General features: G+C 49.1%; 1 protein-coding gene across 1 annotated transcript in view; it reads left to right on the forward strand.

Annotated features, from left to right (window-relative positions):
* Nucleotides 1-25223, forward strand: part of LOC128461466 (collagen alpha-1(XIV) chain) — a 45950-nt gene that overhangs the window by 19423 nt on the left and 1304 nt on the right. Inside the window, exons 6-17 of the mRNA XM_053446390.1 lie at nucleotides 6157-6315; nucleotides 6670-6789; nucleotides 7039-7203; nucleotides 16194-16355; nucleotides 16467-16633; nucleotides 17277-17403; nucleotides 17825-17970; nucleotides 18942-19071; nucleotides 21968-22107; nucleotides 22290-22416; nucleotides 22666-22805; nucleotides 25162-25220. Coding sequence (XP_053302365.1) covers nucleotides 6157-6315; nucleotides 6670-6789; nucleotides 7039-7203; nucleotides 16194-16355; nucleotides 16467-16633; nucleotides 17277-17403; nucleotides 17825-17970; nucleotides 18942-19071; nucleotides 21968-22107; nucleotides 22290-22416; nucleotides 22666-22805; nucleotides 25162-25220 — 1642 coding nt within the window. The remainder of the gene's footprint in view (nucleotides 1-6156; nucleotides 6316-6669; nucleotides 6790-7038; nucleotides 7204-16193; nucleotides 16356-16466; nucleotides 16634-17276; nucleotides 17404-17824; nucleotides 17971-18941; nucleotides 19072-21967; nucleotides 22108-22289; nucleotides 22417-22665; nucleotides 22806-25161; nucleotides 25221-25223) is intronic.

A 25223-nucleotide genomic window follows, 5' to 3' on the forward strand; every position in this document is an offset into this window, starting at 1 on the left:
TCGCCCCCTGGTGGCTATCTGAACAAACCTCCAAATGCCAAATGTTGTGAATATTCAAGGTTTGTTTTGAACTGTGTCTCAAATCTTACATCCTCTGAAAACCAACTCTGAAGAGTTTATCAGCAGCTTCCTCCTGATCAGCTTCCTCCCAAACCACTTCCTCCCGATCAGATTCCTTCCGATCAGCTTCCACCTGATCAGCTTCCTCCTGATCAGCTTCCTCCCAAACCACTTCCTCCCAAATCGCTTCCTCCCGATCAGCTTCCTCATGATCCACTTCCTCCAGATCAGCTTCCTCCCGATCCACTTCCTCCTTATCAGCTTCCTCTTAAACCACTTCCTCCCGATCAGCTTCCTCCCGATCAGCTTCCTCCCGATCCACTTCCTCCTGATCAGCTTCCTCCTGATCCACTTCCTCCCGATCAGCTTCCTCCTGATCCACTTCCTCCCAAACCACTTCCTACCGATCAGCTTCCTCCTGATCCACTTCCTCCAGATCAGCTTCCTCCCGATCCACTTCCTCCTTATCAGCTTCCTCTTAAACCACTTCCTCCCGATCAGCTTCCTCCCGATCAGCTTCCTCCCGATCCACTTCCTCCTTATCAGCTTCCTCCTGATCCACTTCCTCCCGATCAGCTTCCTCCTGATCCACTTCCTCCCAAACCACTTCCTACCGATCAGCTTCCTCCTGATCAGCTTCCTCCTGATCAGCTTCCTCCCGATCAGCTTCCTCCTGATCCACTTCCTCCCAATCAGCTTCCTCCCAAACCGCTTCCTCCTTATCAGCTTCCTCCTGATCCACTTCCTCCGATCAGCTTCCTCCTGATCCACTTCCTCCCGATCAGCTTCCTCTTAAACCGCTTACTCCAGAGCTGCTTCATCCTGATCAGCTTCCTCCTGATCAGCTTCCTCCTGATCCACTTCCTCCCGATCAGCTTCCTCCTGATCCACTTCCTCCCGATCAGCTTCCTCCTGATCCACTTCCTCCCAATCAGCTTCCTCTTAAACCGCTTCCTCCAGAGCAGCTTCATCCTGATCCACTTCCTCCCGAGCAGCTTCCTCCTGATCCACTTCCTCCCAAACCACTTCCTACCGATCAGCTTCCTCCTGATCAGCTTCCTCCTGATCAGCTTCTTCCCGATCAGCTTCCTCCTGATCCACTTCCTCCCAATCAGCTTCCTCCCAAACCGCTTCCTCCTTATCAGCTTCCTCCTGATCCACTTCCTCCGATCAGCTTCCTCCTGATCCACTTCCTCCCGATCAGCTTCCTCTTAAACCGCTTACTCCAGAGCTGCTTCATCCTGATCAGCTTCCTCCTGATCAGCTTCCTCCTGATCCACTTCCTCCCAAACCGCTTCCTCCCGATCAGCTTCCTTCTGATCAGCTTCCTCCTGATCCACTTCCTCACGATCAGCTTCCTCCTGATCAGCTTCCTCCTGATCCACTTCCTCCCGATCAGCTTCCTCCCAAACCGCTTCCTCCTTATCAGCTTCCTCCTGATCCACTTCCTCCTGAGCCACTTCCTCCCGATCAGCTTCCTCCCGATCAGCTTCCTCCTGATCAGCTTCCTCCCGATCAGCTTCCTCCTGATCAGCTTCCTCCTGATCCACTTCCTCCTGAGCCACTTCCTCCCGATCAGCTTCCTCCCGATCAGCTTCCTCCTGATCAGCTTCCTCCCAAACCGCTTCCTCCTGAGCCACTTCCTCCTGAGCCACTTCCTCCCGATCAGCTTCCTCCCGATCAGCTTCCTCCCGATCAGCTTCCTCCTGATCAGCTTCCTCCTGATCCACTTCCTCCTGAGCCACTTCCTCCCGATCAGCTTCCTCCCGATCAGCTTCCTCCTGATCAGCTTCCTCCTGATCAGCTTCCTCCCGATCAGCTTCCTCCTGATCAGCTTCCTCCTGATCCACTTCCTCCTGAGCCACTTCCTCCCGATCAGCTTCCTCCCGATCAGCTTCCTCCTGATCAGCTTCCTCCCAAACCGCTTCCTCCTGAGCCACTTCCTCCCGATCAGCTTCCTCCCGATCAGCTTCCTCCCGATCAGCTTCCTCCTGATCAGCTTCCTCCTGATCCACTTCCTCCTGAGCCACTTCCTCCCGATCAGCTTCCTCCCGATCAGCTTCCTCCTGATCAGCTTCCTCCCAAACCGCTTCCTCCTTATCAGCTTCCTCCTGATCCACTTCCTCCTGAGCCACTTCCTCCCGATCAGCTTCCTCCCGATCAGCTTCCTCCTGATCCACTTCCTCCCGATCCACTTCCTCCTGATCAGCTTCCTCCTGATCAGCTCCCTCCTGATCCACTTCCTCCCGATCAGCTTCCTCCTGATCCACTTCCTCCTGATCAGCTTCCTCCTGATCCACTTCCTCCCGATCAGCTTCCTCCCGATCAGCTTCCTCCCGATCAGCTTCCTCCCGATCAGCTTCCTCCTGATCCACTTCCTCCCGATCAGCTTCCTCCTGATCCACTTCCTCCCAGTTAGCCGTCCAGATGAGACGAGGTTCATTCACAGGAATAACTGGAAATCATCAATAAGACAAAGAGCAGTGAAGAGAAACAAACAGGAATCTACTTTGATCGATTAATGTTCCTCGATCCAAAACATCGTGAGCAAAGGACGAGTCGTAAGTTGTTCACGATCATTTAAGCTGCCCTTCCTTCTCTTCACCCCCCCCCCCCCCCCCCCCCCCTGAAGTCAGTTAGTTTGAAGTGTGAGACTTGAAGGTTAATCCGTTGAGGATCTAATGCAGGTGTTACAAACACCATCTGTACCTGGGAAACTTTCCACATGGTCGACCACGTGGGATTCGTGTCAAAGTGCCGCTCTGGAATCGGAGGCCTCTGACCCTTTGACACCCCCCCCGCCCCCCCCCATGGGCTGAGCGTGGACACATCCATCACACCAGTGCCTCAGGTGGGATCCTTTGACCTTGCTCTCCCAGCTCCTCCCACTCGAAGTCGTTAGCTGGGCGCTCAGGACACGTGTTTGTGGAACTGGTTTGAAAATAGAAAAACATTTATTTCTCCTCTGCTTGAGGGAAATATCATTTTAATAAGTTTACACGGTGACGAGAGTTTCCCATCATGGCGTCAGAAATATGCAGATGATGTAATATTTATAAAAACATTCATGAGTATGAGTCAACTACACATATTCCTCTTCTCTTCATTCCTCCCTTGAATTCAACCTGCAACAAATCAAACTCAAACAGCCTCACATATTTTAATTTGTCTGATTGTCATCATCAGGATCCATGAATTATGAATCATCCAGAAAAAATGATGAAATACCATCAAACTGTATGGAATCCTTTATGGACCCAGTTGTTAATTAATTAACGAACAAACTGAAAACGTGTGGAGCAGAACAGTGAGTTTTATGACCAGTGGAAGTAACTGCAGGTGAAGTCCTGTTGTGTAGTTGGTGTTTGTGTAGCAGCAGCAGGTTGTCGGGTCCGACTCGTTCTCTACAACAGGAACATGTGGCTTCAGGCGTCAGGATCTGTTGTTTAACTCGAGGTAAAAGATGGAGTGTGGAAGTGATTGTGTGTTTTATGTGTCGCTGCGTTGTTTGTGTGTAGAAACCCTGAGGGCGTCACCACCTGAGGAATCTGTCAACAAAGCTTCTTCTCTCTCTTCCCTCCTTCACTTTCTCTCTCTCCTTCTCTTCCTTCCTTTCCTTAAGTAAATCATCCAGAAGGCACTTTCAGACCCACAATGCATCACGTGTCCTGGTCACACCTGGTGTGAACGTCCTGACTGATCAACAGACACGTGCATGTCAGAACTTTGACCTTCATAAATCAACATGATTCATGTTCTCCTCTCTCTTCTCCTCCCTCTCCTCCTCCATCTTCTCCTCTCTCTTGTCCTCTCTCTCCTCTCTTCTCCTTTCTTCTCCTCTCTATTCTCCTCCCTCTCTCTCCTCTCTCTCTCCTCTCTCTCCTCCCTCTCCTCCCTCTCTTCCTCCCTCTCTCCTCTCTTCTCCTCTCTCTCCTCTCTTCTCCTTTCTTCTCCTCTCTATTCTCCTCCTCCCTCTCTCTCCTCTCTCTCTCCTCTCTCTCCTCCCTCTCCTCCCTCTCTTCCTCCCTCTCTCCTCTCTCTCCTCTCTCTCCTGTCTCTTCACCTCTCTCTCCTCTCTCTCCTCTCTCTTCCTCTCTCTCTCCTCTCTCTTCTCCTCCTCCCTCTCCCCCTCTCTTCTCCTCTCACCATCTGTCCAGGTGCCATCGTTCTCCCCCATGTGTCGTTAAACTCGTCCCAGGTCTCTGTCACCTCGGCTCCTGGAGCAAAGCTTCTCAGAAACATCCTTCCTCTTCATCTTCATCACTCAGGGCTCGTCCTCCTCCAGGTTATTAGACAGGACCTGAAATACCTCAGTTCCTAATGGAGCCGTCACCTCATTAAGTGAAGTGTCAGATACACAGCCTCTGGTGTCAAACAGAATATGACAGATTGTGTGTATTTATCCTTGTGGGCCAGAGAGTCTAATTGTAGGACAAACCTTTTCCCTCCGTGTGTAGAAATATTCATTCTGTTAAAACTTTATTTAAAAAAAACTTCTTAAAACCAGTGGAATCAAGATCTTGAGGGATTTAAAATGTGCGTTTCTGCAGAGATACAAAGAAGAAGGTGAATTACAGAAATCATATCACAATGTGGAGCCGGCTGCTTCACAACCAACTGCACTGTTTAACTCAACACGCAGCCAACCCACAACCAGCTGCGAGCTCATTCCTCCCAGAGCGTGGAAGTAATTGTGTGTTTTATGTGTCACTGCTTTCATCTGCACAAGTCGTACGGGATCAACGCTCGGAGACTCGAATTCCAACACTGTAGAGACTTGTATAGAGTGATACACTTGTCAGTTCTCAGTTTCACACACACACACACACACACACACACACACACACACACCTCCTCACCTGTTAAACATGCTGGGACCTGAATGTCTCTGGTACGTCAGGATCAGGATCTTGTGCCGCCGGCTGCAGGTTTGAAACGTCGGAGTCACGTGTACGAAGTCGTTATGAAACAAGATGGAGTCCAGAACCTTCTGCTCAGGTAGTGAACCCTCAGGTTGTGTGTCTGCCTTGTGGCTGCAGGTCGGAGCTTCTGGTTTGTTGAGCTTTATTTATTCAAGCTCTTTGAAGCTCCGACTCTTCCTCTGCAGAGAGGAGGGGACAGAGCAGCTGATCTCAGACCTGCACTGATCCTCCTGGGGAGCTTGAGTGTCCTCCTGCAGACTGACTCTCAGTGAGTGATGGACAGAAGCTCAAGCTCCACTGGTCTGATTCCACATCTACAGATCAAGTTCTCAGCCTCCTGAGGGACAGTTGATTGGCTGACGAGTCTCAGCCCCCCCCCCCCCCCCCCCCCCCCACTCACATCAGCCCCTTCAGGCACATTTCACTGGTTCACTGCTTCAGGAGGTTTTTTGGTTTCATCTGCTGCTCGACAGGAAACATAGTTCATAATGTTGGATCACTGTTTATCTTTTAATCGGCCATTTTTGTGATGATCCATATATATTATTGATGATTATAGAAATAAAACCCAGCATGTGAGAAGCTGATTATCGTGGTGACTGATCTTCAGACTCGGGGTCAACGTGTCCATCGATCATGTGACCTCACCTGACCTCCTGCTGAGCTCGTGGATCACGTCTCGTTAACGTGATTAAAATCCACAGAGCTAACGACTTTCCTGAGCCTGGAAGATGATTGGCTGATAGAAACATGTGATGATGTGTCCTCTGGCTCAGTCGGCTCTGGACGTAGTGGATGAAGCTCTGCGGCCTCATTAGAGCCCTGTGTGTTTATCAGTCGAGAGTGGAGACAAACAACAGAGCGTTGTGTTTGATCTGCTGGGACTCAGTGAGCGGCTCCTCCAGGGTTGAACTGAATTAGATTTAATGAAACACTTTGTAATAGTTTGGGACAGAAGCTGTTGTCCTACTTTCACCAGCGAGGATCCATCATGTGTCGCCGCTCTGGGGTTGAACCGCTCTACATGTTTCACATCCTTTCCTCTCTGCTTCACACTTTACTCCGTGAATATTAGTTTGAACACAAATGATGTTTGTGCTTATGAACGTCATCGTCAGGACACTTTATATTAAACATGTGTTTGTGACAGTGTGTTGATCTTCTCTGCCTCCAGCTGAGGAAGGATTCATGTGTAAGACTCCAGCCATCTCTGACATCGTGATCCTGGTGGACGGCTCCTGGAGCATCGGCCGCATCAACTTCAGGCTGGTCAGGAGCTTCCTGGAGAACCTGGTCCGGGCCTTCAGCGTGGACATCGACAAGACCCGGATCGGTGAGGAGCTCTTCTGTGTTTACAGCTGCTGGAGGTGAAGGAGGCCTTCTTCTGTAGCTGGAGGTGAAGTCAGATGAGCCTCAGCATCAGACCATCTGCTGCTCTCCTCGTTCTCCTTCTGTCTGGACTCGTTTCTCTGGGACTCTACCTTTAGAGTAGATTATTAAAATTTAATTAACTTAATATAACTGAAGTTAAAACCTTAGGGTTTGCATAAGATACAGAATCTGTCAGTTTTATGTCAAAGGGTTTTAAATCTGCAAAGTGCTGTAAAGTTGCAGTTTTAACTCAAACGTGTGTTCTCTGTGTGTGTTGTGTGTGTTTTGTGTGTGTGTGTTTTGTGTGTGTGTGCAGGTCTGGCTCAGTACAGCGGAGACCCCCGGATCGAGTGGCACCTGAACGCTCACAGCACCAAAGAGGCCGTGATGGACGCGGTGAAGAACCTGCCGTATAAAGGAGGAAACACACTGACAGGTGCGATGAGCTGACACAACAATCCAGAGTAGTTGTGTAGTAGAATCAGTGCGTTTCCTTTCAGTTCATTTGACATGTGCAGGTCCTGAGTGTCGCACAGAGCAGATGAACCAGCAGCTCCTCAGAGAAACGTTTAGTCCTGAGACTGAAAATCAGAGTTTATAAAGAAAAAGGCTTCACTGACCTGTGTTTGATTTCAACTGTTGTGTGTGTGTGTGTGTCTGTGTGTGTGTGTGTGTGTCCACTCAGGTCTGGCTCTGACCTTCATCCTGGAGAACAGCTTCAAACCAGAGTCTGGATCCAGATCCGGCGTTCCCAAGATCGGGATCCTGATCACGGACGGGAAGTCGCAGGACGATGTGATTCCTCCGGCTCAGAGTCTGAGGGAGGCCGGCATCGAGCTGTTCGCCATCGGTAACTCACCACAGACTCACCACAGACTCACCACAGACTCACCACAGACTCACCACAGACTCACCAGAGATTCACCACAGACTCACCACAGATTCACCACAGATTCACCACAGACTCACCACAGACTCACCACAGACTCACCACAGACTCACCACAGACTCACCACAGACTCACCACAGACTCACCACAGACTCACCAGAGATTCACCACAGACTCACCACAGATTCACCACAGATTCACCACAGACTCACCACAGACTCACCACAGACTCACCACAGATTCACCACAGACTCACCACAGACTCACCAGAGATTCACCACAGACTCACCACAGATTCACCACAGATTCACCACAGACTCACCACAGACTCACCACAGACTCACCACAGACTCACCACAGACTCACCACAGACTCACCACAGACTCACCACAGACTCACCACAGACTCACCAGAGATTCACCACAGACTCACCACAGATTCACCACAGATTCACCACAGACTCACCACAGACTCACCACAGACTCACCACAGATTCACCACAGACTCACCACAGACTCACCACAGACTCACCAGAGATTCACCACAGACTCACCACAGATTCACCACAGATTCACCACAGACTCACCACAGACTCACCACAGACTCACCACAGATTCACCACAGACTCACCACAGACTCACCACAGACTCACCAGAGATTCACCACAGACTCACCACAGATTCACCACAGATTCACCACAGACTCACCACAGACTCACCACAGACTCACCACAGATTCACCACAGACTCACCACAGACTCACCACAGACTCACCAGAGATTCACCACAGACTCACCACAGATTCACCACAGATTCACCACAGACTCACCACAGACTCACCACAGACTCACCACAGATTCACCACAGACTCACCACAGACTCACCACAGATTCACCACAGATTCACCACAGACTCACCACAGACTCACCACAGACTCACCACAGACTCACCACAGATTCACCACAGACTCACCACAGATTCACCACAGACTCACCACAGACTCACCACAGACTCACCACAGATTCACCACAGACTCACCACAGACTCACCAGAGACTCACCACAGATTCACCACAGACTCACCACAGACTCACCACAGACTCACCACAGACTCACCACAGATTCACCACAGACTCACCACAGATTCACCACAGACTCACCACAGACTCACCACAGACTCACCACAGATTCACCACAGATTCACCACAGACCACCACAGACTCACCACAGACTCACCACAGATTCACCACAGATTCACCACAGACTCACCACAGACTCACCACAGACTCACCACAGATTCACCACAGATTCACCACAGATTCACCACAGACTCACAAGAGACTCACCACAGATTCACCACAGATTCACCACAGACTCACCACAGACTCACCACAGACTCACCACAGACTCACCACAGATTCACCACAGACTCACCACAGATTCACCACGGATTCACCACAGACTCACCACAGACTCACCACAGATTCACCACAGATTCACCACAGACTCACCACAGACTCACCACAGACTCACCACAGACTCACCACAGATTCACCACAGACTCACCACAGATTCACCACAGACTCACCAGAGACTCACCACAGATTCACCACAGACTCACCACAGATTCACCACAGACTCACCACAGACTCACCACAGACTCACCACAGACTCACCACAGACTCACCACAGATTCACCACAGACTCACCACAGAGTCACCAGAGATTCACCACAGATTCACCACAGATTCACCACAGATTCACCACAGACTCACCACAGACTCACCACAGACTCACCACAGACTCACCACAGACTCAACACAGATTCACCACAGACTCACCACAGACTCACCACAGACTCACCACAGACTCACCACAGACTCACCAGAGATTCACCACAGACTCACCAGAGATTCACCACAGACTCACCACAGAGTCACCACTGATTCACCACAGATTCACCACAGACTCACCACAGACTCAACACAGATTCACCACAGACTCACCAGAGATTCACCACAGACTCACCACAGACTCACCACAGACTCACCACAGACTCACCAGAGACTCACCACAGACTCACCACAGACTCACCACAGACTCACCAGAGATTCACCACAGATTCACCACAGATTCACCACAGACTCACCACAGACTCACCACAGACTCACCACAGACTCACCACAGACTCACCACAGATTCACAAGAGATTCACCACAGACTCACCAGAGATTCACCACAGACTCACCACAGACTCACCAGAGACTCACCACAGACTCACCACAGACTCACCACAGACTCACCAGAGATTCACCACAGATTCACCACAGATTCACCACAGACTCACCACAGACTCACCACAGACTCACAAGAGATTCACCACAGATTCACCACAGATTCACCACAGACTCACCACAGACTCACCACAGACTCACCACAGATTCACCACAGACTCACCACAGACTCACCACAGACTCACCACAGACTCACCACAGATTCACCACAGACTCACCACAGATTCACCACAGACTCACCAGAGACTCACCACAGATTCACCACAGACTCACCACAGATTCACCACAGACTCACCACAGACTCACCACAGACTCACCACAGACTCACCACAGACTCACCACAGATTCACCACAGACTCACCACAGAGTCACCAGAGATTCACCACAGATTCACCACAGATTCACCACAGATTCACCACAGACTCACCACAGACTCACCACAGACTCACCACAGACTCACCACAGACTCAACACAGATTCACCACAGACTCACCACAGACTCACCACAGACTCACCACAGACTCACCACAGACTCACCAGAGATTCACCACAGACTCACCAGAGATTCACCACAGACTCACCACAGAGTCACCACTGATTCACCACAGATTCACCACAGACTCACCACAGACTCAACACAGATTCACCACAGACTCACCAGAGATTCACCACAGACTCACCACAGACTCACCACAGACTCACCACAGACTCACCACAGATTCACCACAGACTCACCAGAGATTCACCACAGATTCACCACAGATTCACCACAGACTCACCACAGATTCACCACAGACTCACCACAGATTCACCACAGACTCACCACAGACTCACCACAGACTCAACACAGATTCACCACAGACTCACCACAGACTCACCACAGACTCACCAGAGATTCACCACAGATTCACCACAGATTCACCACAGACTCACCACAGATTCACCACAGACTCACCACAGACTCACCACAGACTCAACACAGATTCACCACAGACTCACCACAGACTCACCACAGACTCACCACAGACTCAACACAGATTCACCACAGACTCACCAGAGATTCACCACAGACTCACCACAGACTCACCACAGACTCAACACAGATTCACCACAGACTCACCACAGATTCACCACAGACTCACCACAGATTCACCACAGACTCACCACAGACTCACCACAGACTCAACACAGATTCACCACAGACTCACCACAGACTCAACACAGATTCACCACAGACTCAACACAGATTCACCACAGACTCACCACAGACTCACCACAGACTCAACACAGATTCACCACAGACTCACCAGAGATTCACCACAGATTCACCACAGATTCACCACAGACTCACCAGAGACTCACCACAGACTCACCAGAGATTCACCACAGACTCACCACAGACTCACCACAGACTCACCACAGACTCACCACAGATTCACCACAGACTCACCACAGACTCACCAGAGATTCACCACAGACTCACCACAGATCTCCACAGATTCACCACAGATTCACCACAGACTCACCAGAGATTCACCACAGACTCACCAGAGATTCACCACAGACTCACCACAGAGTCACCACTGATTCACCACAGATTCACCACAGACTCACCACAGACTCAACACAGATTCACCACAGACTCACCAGAGATTCACCACAGACTCACCACAGACTCACCACAGACTCACCACAGACTCACCACAGATTCACCACAGACTCACCAGAGATTCACCACAGATTCACCACAGATTCACCACAGACTCACCACAGATTCACCACAGACTCACCACAGACTCACCACAGACTCAACACAGATTCACCACAGACTCACCACAGACTCACCACAGACTCACCACAGACTCAACACAGATTCACCACAGACTCACCAGAGATTCACCACAGACTCACCACAGACTCACCACAGACTCACCACAGACTCAACACAGATTCACCACAGACTCACCAGAGATTCACCACAGATTCACCACAGATTCACCACAGACTCACCACAGATTCACCACAGATTCACCACAGACTCACCACAGACTCACCACAGACTCAACACAGATTCACCACAGACTCACCACAGACTCAACACAGATTCACCACAGACTCACCAGAGATTCACCACAGATTCACCACAGATTCACCACAGACTCACCAGAGATTCACCACAGACTCACCAGAGATTCACCACAGACTCACCACAGACTCACCACAGACTCACCACAGACTCACCACAGACTCACCAGAGATTCACCACAGACTCACCACAGATCTCCACAGATTCACCACAGATTCACCACAGACTCACCAGAGACTCACCACAGACTCAACACAGATTCACCACAGACTCACCAGAGATTCACCACAGATTCACCACAGATTCACCACAGACTCACCACAGATTCACCACAGACTCACCACAGACTCAACACAGACTCACCACAGACTCACCACAGACTCACCACAGACTCACCACAGACTCAACACAGATTCACCACAGACTCAACACAGATTCACCACAGACTCACCACAGACTCACCACAGACTCACCACAGACTCACCACAGACTCACCACAGATCTCCACAGATTCACCACAGACTCACCACAGACTCACCACAGACTCACCACAGACTCACCACAGATCTCCACAGATTCACCACAGATTCACCACAGACTCACCAGAGATTCACCACAGATTCACCACAGATTCACCACAGACTCACCAGAGATTCACCACAGACTCACCAGAGATTCACCACAGACTCACCACAGACTCACCACAGACTCACCACCGACTCACCACAGACTCACCACAGATTCACCACAGATTCACCACAGACTCACCAGAGATTCACCACAGACTCACCACAGAGTCACCACTGATTCACCACAGATTCACCACAGACTCACCACAGACTCAACACAGATTCACCACAGACTCACCAGAGATTCACCACAGACTCACCACAGACTCACCACAGACTCACCACAGACTCAACACAGATTCACCACAGACTCACCAGAGATTCACCACAGATTCACCACAGATTCACCACAGACTCACCACAGATTCACCACAGACTCACCACAGACTCACCAGAGATTCACCACAGACTCACCAGAGATTCACCACAGACTCACCACAGAGTCACCACTGATTCACCACAGATTCACCACAGACTCACCACAGAGTCACCACTGATTCACCACAGATTCACCACAGATTCACCACAGACTCACCACAGATCTCCACAGACTCACCACAGACTCACCACAGATTCACCACAGACTCACCACAGACTCACCACAGACTCAACACAGATTCACCACAGACTCACCACAGATTCACCACAGACTCACCACAGACTCACCACAGGTTCACCACAGATTCACCACAGACTCACCACAGACTCACCACAGACTCACCACAGATTCACCACAGACTCACCACAGACTCACCACAGACTCACCACAGACTCACCACAGATTCACCACAGACTCACCACAGACTCACCACAGATTCACCACAGACTCACAAGAGATTCACCACAGATTCACTACAGATTCACCACAGATCCCCACGAGGACGAAATGATTCTTTAAATCACAAAAAGAGCTGAAATCCTGATTATATTTATTTTCTTTTATATATGATTTGTTCATGTTTTCTAAGCTGCTCCCTCGTCACTGTTGTGCAATAGTAGGAGTAGAATTGACGTTGGCTAATTATTAATAATCATGAAATATGATTATTAAAATAACAATTATTTCTTAAAAATAATCAAAAATGATAAAGCTATTAATTAAGAAATGTAACACATTTAATTAGAAATGATACGGTTATCCATTAATAATAGTTAAAATAATTAATGAAAACAATAAAATTATCAATTAAGAATAATACAAATCTGTAATCATTGCTTATTGTCGCGGGGCACCACCCTGGTTACAGGGACCAACGATACAATCTATAAATATCAGTCTCATAATGATAAATGTCAAATCAATAATCTCAATATTTAATATTAATAATTATTTTTTAATTAACAGTGAAGGCTACTAAGTTCGAGCACAGGCAATCATAATCCAGCTGCAATCACATACATATGCACAAATAATCACAGACTACAGATACTTTAATTACAAAAGCATTTATTAAAAAGGGGAAATAAAGTTAAGGTTATTCAATGATTCATCATTTTAACAAACTCCCATATTTCAAAGATAACAACAGCAGCAGCACTTATCACAATTCAGAAAATACATGTAAAACCGGCGGTCTACCTATGTATGTCTGTCTATGTGTATGTGTGTGTGTCTGTGTCAAAGTGTCTCTCTGTGTGTGTGTGTGTATGTCTATGTGTATGCATGTGAAATAAAGTTAGTGTTATTTAATGATTCATCATTTTAACAAACTCCCATATTTCAAAGATAACAACAGCAGCCGCTTATCACAATTTAGAAAAACACATGTATTCATCTATGTGTATCTGTGTGTGTATCTGTCTGTGTCTATCAATGTGTGTCTGTGTGGGTGTGTCTGTGTGTGGGTGTGTGGGTGTGTGAGAGAGCGAGAGAGAGAGAGAAAAAGAAGGGGGCGTGGCGATGACGCAGTCACTTGGTGACGTCACATCTAAGATGGCGGCCGATCATGATTCGTGGAATCAAGGCCTAAAAACTCTCAAAATGGCGGATTGACTACAAAACAAGATGGCGGAGCCGTTATGAATTTAGAGCCAGAATGGGAGGAGAGGGAGAGAGGAGGCGTGGCAATAATAGACTCAAAATGGTGGTTTAACTTGCGTTATTCAAAATGGAGTCTATGTTAATGACACCATGTGGCCGGAGCTCACACTGGTGGTCGTCACATGAATTACACCAAGGGATTTTCAGACAAAGAGAATTCTTTGTCTCTGCTTTGGCGTTCGGCCGCATGGCTTCCAGATGTGTCCAGCCTCTCTGAATATAGATTTAACTATGTTACATGAACTGTATTCTAAATACAGATCGGATGTGTGTATAGGTCGGTTTAGAAGGAGAGAGAGAGAGAGAGAGCATACATACAAGGAGAGAGCACAGCTCTTAAAAGCACCGTCAGAGGCAAGTTACATTTACTTTACCACTCAGCACCCAAGTGGCGTTGTGTGCTGAGGTTTGACCGGTAAAGTCTCTTTAAAGTAGTTCAAACGGTCACAATGAGCTGGAGACGCTGCTCACGGCGCTTAAAAACTGTGGCACAAGGCCGTAACCGGAAACCGGAAGTGGCGAATCGCCGCTAACACTAGAGACTCGGCGGTCTCATACAAAACAAATACATTCAAGTATTAAAACAATACGCTACGTATTAGATTAACATCTGCCCAGACAATAAAGCCTCTTACTGTACCACCCTCGCGGTGTGCGTGCGCGTCGGGCCAGTGAATCACGTGGTCTCTCAAGCGGTCTTCGGCCGCTGGACCGGACAAGCAGCGGATTTTCTCGTGCTGCCTCGACGGGATGAACGCCGTCCTTCTTCTTCAGGGATGTGGAGCTCGTGCTCCTCAGCGGAATGAATCTCGCGCTTCTGCAGGGGATGAACAGCGGTAACGCCGCTGTGGATTTGGAAAGAAAGTCTGTGATGCTCGACCGGCGAGCGAGTTCCGGTGCGCGGCCTCTTCAAGTTAAAATAACAAAAGTCCTTTTGAAAATAAAAACGTCGACTGAATAAAGAAATAAAAGAAATGAAAATAAAATAACTCTGGTTGATAAACTAAAAGTTAAGGTTGCCCCCGTTAGCAACTGAATCAGCTGAGAGGCCCCGAAGGGGGCCTGGTGTTGTCTTCAGAGCAGGGTAAAAATGGCAGCGATGTTTGGGGTCTCAGTGGTTTTGTTCTACCTGAGAGGTCCTCCTCCTTGAGGAGTTGGTCATAGGATGATGCTGGCTTTAAGCCAATTGAGTGTCAGAAATGGATCTGAGTGGGCGGGGCTTGGAACTGAGCGGGGGTTTCTGGGAAAACCCCAGGACATTTCTCCACCACCAGGGGGAGATTCTTGAGCCTGCAGGAGGATGTTTCCCGCCCAAAGTTTAACAACCCTTTGTTCCTCTCGGCTTCAGTGTCTGCTGGCCCCCCCCGCTGGGCTCTGGCCCAACATCACAGATTAATTATCACTCAACAGAAATTTTTTGCCAACCGGTCTGATTGGTTTTCATGAGGTTAATCAATTAATGAATCTTTTAATTTATTCGTCAGGCCACAACGTGAAACTGGTTTTCAAACGTCTTCCTGTTTTTTTATGTTTATTATGATTTGTATTTGTTTTTGGATTGTGTTGTTTTTCTTGTTCATCATATTAAATGATGATCATCAGTTTGTGTAAAACAAACTGATGATCATCATCATCATCATCATCATCATCATCATCATCATCATTCTTTCCACTGAAGGAAACGTTAATGAGCTGAAACTGTTCAGTTCTGTTCCTTCAGAGATCAGAACTGATGATTCTAGTTCCACAGACACGAGGAGACAGGAGCTCACGTCCTCAGGTCCAATCCGTCATCAAGTGTTCATCTGAAGAATATGTTTATGAAGCTTTTTGTTAAAACTTCCAAAATGATTTTATAACTTTGCCTCTTTGAATAAGCTGTTGCTTCTCTCTCTGTCTCGAGGTGTGAAGAACGCTGATGAGAACGAGCTGAAGGCCATCGCCTCCCCCCCGGAGGACACGCACGTCTACGTGGTGGCGGACTTCGGAGTGATGAGCGACATCGTGGAGGGACTGACCAAGACGGTGTGCGACCGCATGGAGCAGCTCGACAAACAGATCCGAGGTCAGCACTTCTCTGTGTGTGTTCCTGATGCAGCACCAACAACCGGCCTCACACGTGTTTCTCTGTGTTTCTGAAACTGATGGAACCTCCTGATGTTCTGTTACTTTCCAGGGGGGTCCCCCGTCCTGCCCCCCACCTCCATAGCTCCGCCCCGTGACCTGGTGACCTCTGACATCACAGCTCGCAGTTTCCGTCTGGCGTGGACTCACGCTCCGGGTCAGGTGGAGAAGTACCGTGTGGTCTACTACCCAGCCAGCGGAGCGCAGCCGGAGGAGAAGGTTCCTGGAGCATTTAGTATATAAACATTTCATTTAGTCTTGTCTGTGGTTCTTTACAATATTCTTTTTTCTATAGAGCCACTTTTCAGTTTTGAAATTCAAGTTTTTATTGACTTAAATAAAACTTAACAAGATGCTGCACCTTCTTTTGTTCCTGTTATAAAGTGAAAAGTGATAAATTATGACTTCACTCCTGAGATCTCTGATCCTCTCTGATCTCTGACACTTTTATAAGAGTCAATTCATCAGCATTGATTCGTCTTTGTGATAATCTGTGAGTTCAGTTGGATTTCAGCTCCTCACACGTGGGATTCCCTGAGTTGATATTTGTATTTGTACAGTTTTCTCTTCTCTCTTATTTTCTGCCTCTCTTTGATGAAACCTCAGTTTCCCCACAAGGAAAACGGAGGTTTGATCAAAGCTGATCTGATTCAGTTCCACTCAGTTTGAATCTCTGAGGAGACGAGGCCTGCAGCCTCATGAGCTTCTCAAGCTTCCAACGAGCTCCCTGACGAGCTGAGGAGGTTTCATGAGTCTGGTGCAGGAGCTCATTAAAGTGAACAGCTGCAGTGACTCGTTGTTCCAGCATCATAAACTCCTTCAGTAAAATAAATCGTGAATATGAGAGTGTTTCTGTGTTCAGGTGGTTCAAGGCTCCGAGGACAGCGTGGTGCTGACCTACCTGAACTCCCTGACCGAGTACCAGGTGGCCGTGTTCGCCGTGTACCGCAGCGTGGCCAGCGAGGCCCTGAGAGGCAGCGCCACCACACGTGAGTCTGATCAACACACAACGTCCTGCTGCTGCTGCAGGAGGAAGACGAGCAGCTCAGGGTTCACCTCCTCTTCCTCAGGCCTGGGTTTTATTCTGGTGAAGCCACTTTCACTTTCCTTGTCGGCTTCGAGTCGACCTTGTACCAAAGTCGGGGGGGGGGGGCTGACTGAGGCAGCAAATTAAATGTTACCATAAGGACTTATGTAAGAGGAAGTGATAGTTTCAAAAAACTAAGATTGAAGTTCTAACTGAGTCGGTAGCAGGTGAAAGTTTTGATGAAATTACTTTATCAAAAATAAAACCTAAAAGAAAATGTGAAATAACGTTACTTGTGTTTTAATATCACTGATGTTTGTGTGCTTGTGTGTTTGTGTGTGTGTGTGTGTGTGTGTGTGTGTGTGTGTGTGTGTGTGTTGCAGTGGCGCTGCCGATGGTGAACGAGCTGGAGTTGTTTGACATCACTCACAGCACCATGAGGGTTCGCTGGAAGGTCGCCGCCGGGGCTTCTGGGTACATGATCCTGTACGCCCCGCTGACGGAGGGCGACCCCGCGGACGAGAAAGAGGTGTGTGTGTGTGTGTGTGTGTGTCTGTGTGTGTGTGTGTGTGTGTGTGAGTTTTAACAGGGAGTAGCGCGTGTTGTATGTTAATCTGTCCATTTAATAGACTGTAGATAAAGATGGACGACATGAGAGCTGATGGGAATCGAACCAGCGACGGTTTGATTCACGTCAAACACCTGAAGCTGCTTTGAACCCGTGATTAGAGAAGTGACGCCTGATTGGCTCTCGACTTGATGAAGTGAGATCCAGAGAAGCCTTTGAAAGGGAAACTGAGCTTTCATGTTCTGATCAACTGTCACATCCCCTCTGCTCAGTGAGAGAGAAGAGGCCGAGGTGAGAGGAGGGAGGAGCCGAGAAGAGAAATCTGATCTGAGGTTCTGGAAGCAGAAGATAATCACCGCCAAGAAAGAATCAGATACTTGTTTTATTTTGAAAACTGTGACCAATGAGAGGCCAGAACGTAAAGATAAACACTGACGAGCATCAACAGATGAAGGAAGAGAAGAGCACCCCCCCCCCCCCCCACCCACCCATTAGACCTCATTACGCCGCCGCCACATTCTCCTCCAGGCAGAACCTATAAAAACAAGTTAGGAAGGAATTAGGAAACGTGATGGATGCTTTCCAGTGGCGAGGGGGGCGGGGCCGGGGGCGGGTCTGGGTCTGGGTCTGGGTCTGGGTCTGGGTCCGGGTCCGGGGGCGGCCCATCCGCTCCAGTCGGTCCTGGTGAAGGTGTTTCTGCTCCACATGGGTTCACGTGGGTTTCAGTTCAGACTGAGAGGGAGAGAACATATGATGTCAGGTTATCACAGATCGACTCTGCAGGTCCCGACAGGAGCAGGATGATGGAGGGATGACGGAGGAGAAGATGGAGGAGGAGGATCACGGAAGATAAACAGATGGAGGAGAGAGATAAGAATGTTTACTCAAAGCAGTGTGTGTGTGTGTGTGTGTGTGTGTGTGTGTGTGTGCAGGTGAAGGTGGCGGACTCGGTGAACGAGGTGGAGCTCGAGGGTTTGACCCCGGTCACCGAGTACACGGTGACCGTTTACGCCATGTACGGAGAGGAGGCCAGCGACCCCATGACCAGTCAACAGACCACACGTGAGTCCCACATGGTCCACCAGTCCACTGGGGATCGAACACCCGCCATCCTCCACTGTCCAGGTTCAGGGGTTCAGAGTGTGTCTCCATCGCCCCCTGGTGTCTGGCTGCAGTATGGGTTATAAACACTTCTCCTCCATGTTAGTAGATGGGACATGGACCATAGTAGATCGTTTTGTGTCCACTTGTCCTCACGTTGTTTTTCATACACAGCTGCGACATGTTCGATTCCCGTCCCAGCACGTTTTCCTCACGTGAACTAACTGAGTGACCGCACGCCGCCGGTCGCCAGCTTCCGCTCGTGAAGTTATATTTTCACCTCTTTGGTTCTTAAAGCGTCTGAAGCCTCGATGAGAGTCGCTCTGGTCTCCCCCCCCCCCCCCCCCGAATCCCAACACGCTCACTAATTATGATTTTATGAAGTCTGCTTTGAGGCCTGCGGCGCGTGGCTTTACGTCAGGGCATGTTTATGTCTTTACGATGCGTGTTGGTCTGTTGAACGCAGGTCGGATCAGGACGCTGGCGGCTGCTGGCAGCACAGACCGGTGGTTTGATTCTGTTGAGGGGGAAATGAACGACACAGATTTATGATCCATGAAGCAGATTTTAGTTCATACAGTCATTCATCAGGTTTTTAATTCAGTCGTTAAACGAGAGGAAAGGATCCACAGGAGCTCCGCCCACTTTGAAATCTGTTTCTGCTGATGAGATCCTACCATCTGGTTCCACAGGACCGAAGAGGAGCTGTACTTTCATCTCATTTGTTTTGGGCAGTTATTCCATATATATATATACATATTTCCTCCCTGCACGTATAATAAGATGAGATGAGATAATCCTGTGTTAGTCCCATTATGGGGACGTTTTCTGCATTTAAAGCAACAAGGTGAAAATAGACAAATCAGTGAAAGTAAGAAAATAAATAAATATAAATACAATCATAATAATACAACGTAAACAGCACATTTACAGTGTAAGTATTGAACATATATATCAAAAAAAAAATGGCACAGATATTAAATAATAGTTATTCTGTTAAAGGACTTGAGAACCTGACTGGTTGACTTTGTGATTCATGTGGTTGACTGGGAGCAGAACTGGTTGCTCCTCTGTCTCTGCTCCTGCCACCACAGGGTCATATTCGGACCTCAGGAGCGCCCCCTGCAGTCCAACAGACCTCCGTCTCCTCCGCTCTCTGGCTCTTCTTGTGAAGTGCAGATTCTGGATCTGTTAACTGTTCAGGTGAACGCCAGGTCAGACGTCACCACGTGCACGTTCTCTCCTCTCGTGCACCTGCAGAAATCCACCTCCAGGTTTCTAGTGTGTCTCTCAGAGTCCAGGTGGTTGTCCTCGTGTTGACCTGAGATTCTCCTGTGTCTCCATCTTGTCCCCGTCCTGCTTGTCTCCCTCATTTCTTCCACTTATTTATCTGCTTCTCTGTTCGGACAGATTGACTTTAATGATCCTGCTGCACAGAAACCAGAGACGGAGGAAAAGCAGAGAGATGCAGATTAAAGATAAAGACTCTGATCACAGGAGCCTGTGTGATCTGTACTGCAGCCACCAGGGGGCGATCCAGATGCTAAATACAGTCAAACTCTGCTTTAATTCAGTCATAAAAATGTTAATAAAGTCATAGAATCTCTGTGGGAGATAAAACCTGTGATTTCACTTTTAAAACCTTCGAGCTCAACGGGTTATTTTCACAGATGCATTCAGAAACTTTGCCGACTTGGTTATCTCTAAACTTTTTTAATTTCCCATCCTCCACATTGCTACGCTGACCCCGACTCAACCTCCAGTAACAGCCGAGGCGGTCCCCCCCGCTTTGTCTTTATGCTGACCTTCGGTTTAATTGAGGTGAAGCGGTGGAATCAGGATTATTTTAAAAAGAAGAGAAGGGAAACAGATCAGTAAATCTAAGCAGAAAAGTATCCGGGCCTCTGGGAGAGAATAAAAAAGAGGCAGAGGAGGTAGAGTTCTGTAAACTCAGTTTGTTTTCTCTCTAAATCAAAACTCAACTCACCTTCGATCCTGAGATTCTGTTCCAACTGAGACCAACCAGTCAGTCAACCAGTCAGTCAACCAGTCAGTCAACCAGTCAGTCAGTCAACCAGTCAGTCAACCAACTAGTCTGTCAGTCAGTCAGTCAGTCAGACCAGTCAGTCAACCAACTAGTCTGTCAGTCAGTCAGTCAGTCAGTCAACCAGTCAGTCAGTCAACCAGTCAGTCAACCAGTCAGTCAACCAGTCAGTCTACCAGTCAGTTAGTCAGTCTGTCAGTCAGTCAGTCAGTCAGTCAGTCATCCAGTCAGTCAACCAGTCAGTCAGTCAACCAGTCAGTCAGTCAGTCAGTCAGTCAGTCAGTCAATCAGTAAGTCAACCAGTCAGTCAGTCAGTCAGTCAACCAGTCAGTCAACCAGTCAATCAACCAGTCATCCAGTCAGTCAGTCAGTCAACCAGTCAGTCAGTCAGTCAACCAGTCAACCAGTCAACCAGTCAGTCGGTCAGTCAACCAGTCAGTCAGTCAACCAGTCAGTCAACCAGTCAGTCAACCAGTCAGTCAACCAGTCAGTCAACCAGTCAGTCAGTCAACCAGTCAACCAGTCTGTCAGTCAGTCAACCAGTCAGTCAACCAGACAGTCAACCAGTCAACTAGTCAACCAACCAGTCAGTCAACCAGTCAGTCAACCAGTCAGTCAGTCAGTCAGTCAACCAGTCAGTCAGTCAGTCAGTCAACCAGTCAGTCAACCAGTCAGTCAACCAGTCAGTCAGTCAGTCAACCAGTCAGTCAACCAGTCAGTCAGTCAGAGGTCCAGAAGTTGTGTGTGACGGTCTTGATTGTCACTTCCTGTTGACTTGTTGACTTGTTTACTTGTTGACTTGTCGCACCACAGTTCCTCTGACTCCGGCGAGGAATCTGCGATTCTCAGACGTGGACCATAGCTCCGCCCAGCTCACGTGGGACTCCGCCTCCAGGAAGGTGAATGGTTACCGCGTCATGTACGTGAAAACCGACGGGGTCCTGACCAATGAGGTGAGAGGATAGTTCAGTGTCACAAACATCTGGACGGAGGAGATTTAAAGGAGCTAAACATTTAGTATGTTGTGGGTCATTGTGTGTTTGTTTAGATTGTGTCAAGAAGGATTGTTTGTGTTCTTAGTTCCTGTGATTTGAGGGAGGAGTCACAGGAAACCGGTTTGATCCTGTGTGTACAGGTGGAGGTCGGCCGTGTCACCAGCTGGATGCTGAGGAACCTGACGTCCCTGACGGAGTACACCGTCGGTGTGTTCGCCATCTACGACGAGGGACAAGCTGAGGCCGTGACTGACAGCTTCACCACCAGTAAGAACCAGTGACTCCAGGAGCTCATGAAACCAGTGACTCCAGGAGGTCATGAAACCAGTGACTCCAGGAGCTCATGAAACCAGAGACTCCAGGAGGTCATGAAACCAGTCAGGAAGCATCTCAGACATGTAGACATCATGTTAATGATCTGTCAGCTACGTCACAGGTGTGTGTGTGTGTGTGTGTGTGTGTGTGTGTGTGTGTGTGTGTGTCTGTGTGTGTGTGTCTGTGTGTGTGTGTGTGTAGAGACGGTTCCAGACCCTCTGGACATGAAGATCACAGACATCTCTACTGACAGCTTCAAGGTGTCATGGCAACACCCGGCCTCTGATGTGGTGCTGTACCGACTCATCTGGACTCCGACTGACGGAGGAGACGGTCAGGAGGTACGACTCCATCACACGACTCCTTCACACGACTCCGTCACATGACTCCATCACACGACTCCATCACCTGACTCCATCACATGACTCCATCACACGACTCCATCACCTGACTCCATCACCTGACTCCATCACATGACTCCATCACACGACTCCATCACATGACTCCATCACCTGACTCCATCACATGACTCCATCACACGACTCCATCACATGACTCCATCACCTGACTCCATCACATGACTCCATCACACGACTCCATCACCTGACTCCATCACCTGACTCCATCACATGACTCCATCACACGACTCCATCACATGACTCCATCACACGACTCCATCACCTGACTCCATCACCTGACTCCATCACACGACTCCATCACACGACTCCATCACATGACTCCATCACACGACTCCATCACCTGACTCCATCACATGACTCCATCACACGACTCCATCACACGACTCCATCACACGACTCCGTCACACGACTCCATCACATGACTCCATCACCTGACTCCATCACATGACTCCATCACACGACTCCATCACATGACTCCATCACACGACTCCATCACCTGACTCCATCACCTGACTCCATCACACGACTCCATCACACGACTCCATCACATGACTCCATCACACGACTCCATCACCTGACTCCATCACATGACTCCATCACACGACTCCATCACACGACTCCATCACACGACTCCGTCACACGACTCCGTCACATGACTCCATCACACGACTCCCATCACACGACTCCATCACCTGATTCCATCACCTGACTCCATCACATGACTCCATCACACGACTCCATCACATGACTCCATCACACGACTCCATCACCTGACTCCATCACCTGACTCCATCACACGACTCCATCACACGACTCCATCACATGACTCCATCACACGACTCCATCACCTGACTCCATCACATGACTCCATCACACGACTCCATCACACGACTCCATCACACGACTCCGTCACACGACTCCGTCACATGACTCCATCACACGACTCCCATCACACGACTCCATCACCTGATTCCATCACCTGACTCCATCACATGACTCCATCACACGACTCCATCACATGACTCCATCACACGACTCCCATCACACGACTCCATCACCTGATTCCATCACCTGACTCCATCACATGACTCTGTCACACGACTCCGTCACATGACTCCATCACACGACTCCCATCACACGACTCCATCACCTGATTCCATCACCTGACTCCATCACATGACTCCATCACACGACTCCATCACATGACTCCATCACACGACTCCATCACCTGACTCCATCACCTGACTCCATCACACGACTCCATCACACGACTCCATCACACGACTCCGTCACACAACTCTGTCACACGACTCCGTCACATGACTCCATCACATGACTCCATCACACGACTCCGTCACACAACTCTGTCACACGACTCCATCACACGACTCCATCACCTGACTCCATCACACGACTCCATCACCTGACTCCATCACACGACTCCATCACACGACTCCATCACACGAACTCCGTCACACAACTCTGTCACACGACTCCGTCACATGACTCCATCACCTGACTCCATCACCTGACTCCATCACACGACCTCCCATCACACGACTCCATCACACGACTCCGTCACACAACTCTGTCACACGACTCCGTCACATGACTCCATCACATGACTCCATCACACGACTCCGTCACACAACTCTGTCAACACGACTCCATCACACGACTCCATCACCTGACTCCATCACACGACTCCATCACCTGACTCCATCACACGACTCCATCACACGACTCCATCACACGACTCCATCACACGACTCCATCACACGACTCCGTCACACAACTCCATCACACGACTCCGTCACACGACTCCGTCACACGACTCCCATCACACGACTCCGTCACACGACTCCGTCACACGACTCCATCACACGACTCCATCTTACGACTCCATCACACGACTCCATCACACGACTCCATCACATGACTCATCACATGACTCCATCTTACGACTCCATCACACGACTCCATCACACGACTCCATCACATGACTCATCACATGACTCCATCACACGGACTCCATCACACGACTCCGTCACATGACTCCATCACACGACTCCATCACACGACTCCGTCACACGACTCCGTCACATGACTCCATCACACGACTCCATCACACGACTCCGTCACATGACTCCATCACACGACTCCATCACAACGACTCATCACACGACTCTATTGGATATGGAAACTGAATCTCTTGATCTCAACTGGTTGAACAGCTTCATGTCAACTGGTTGAACAGCTTCAGCTCTACTGGTTTCAGGCTCTGGTGAATGGGAACCTCAACACGTACCTGATCCGACGCCTCAGCCCGGACTCGGAGTA

The sequence above is a fragment of the Pleuronectes platessa genome, chromosome 18 (assembly GCF_947347685.1).
Source record: "Pleuronectes platessa chromosome 18, fPlePla1.1, whole genome shotgun sequence".
Taxonomy (NCBI): domain Eukaryota; kingdom Metazoa; phylum Chordata; class Actinopteri; order Pleuronectiformes; family Pleuronectidae; genus Pleuronectes; species Pleuronectes platessa.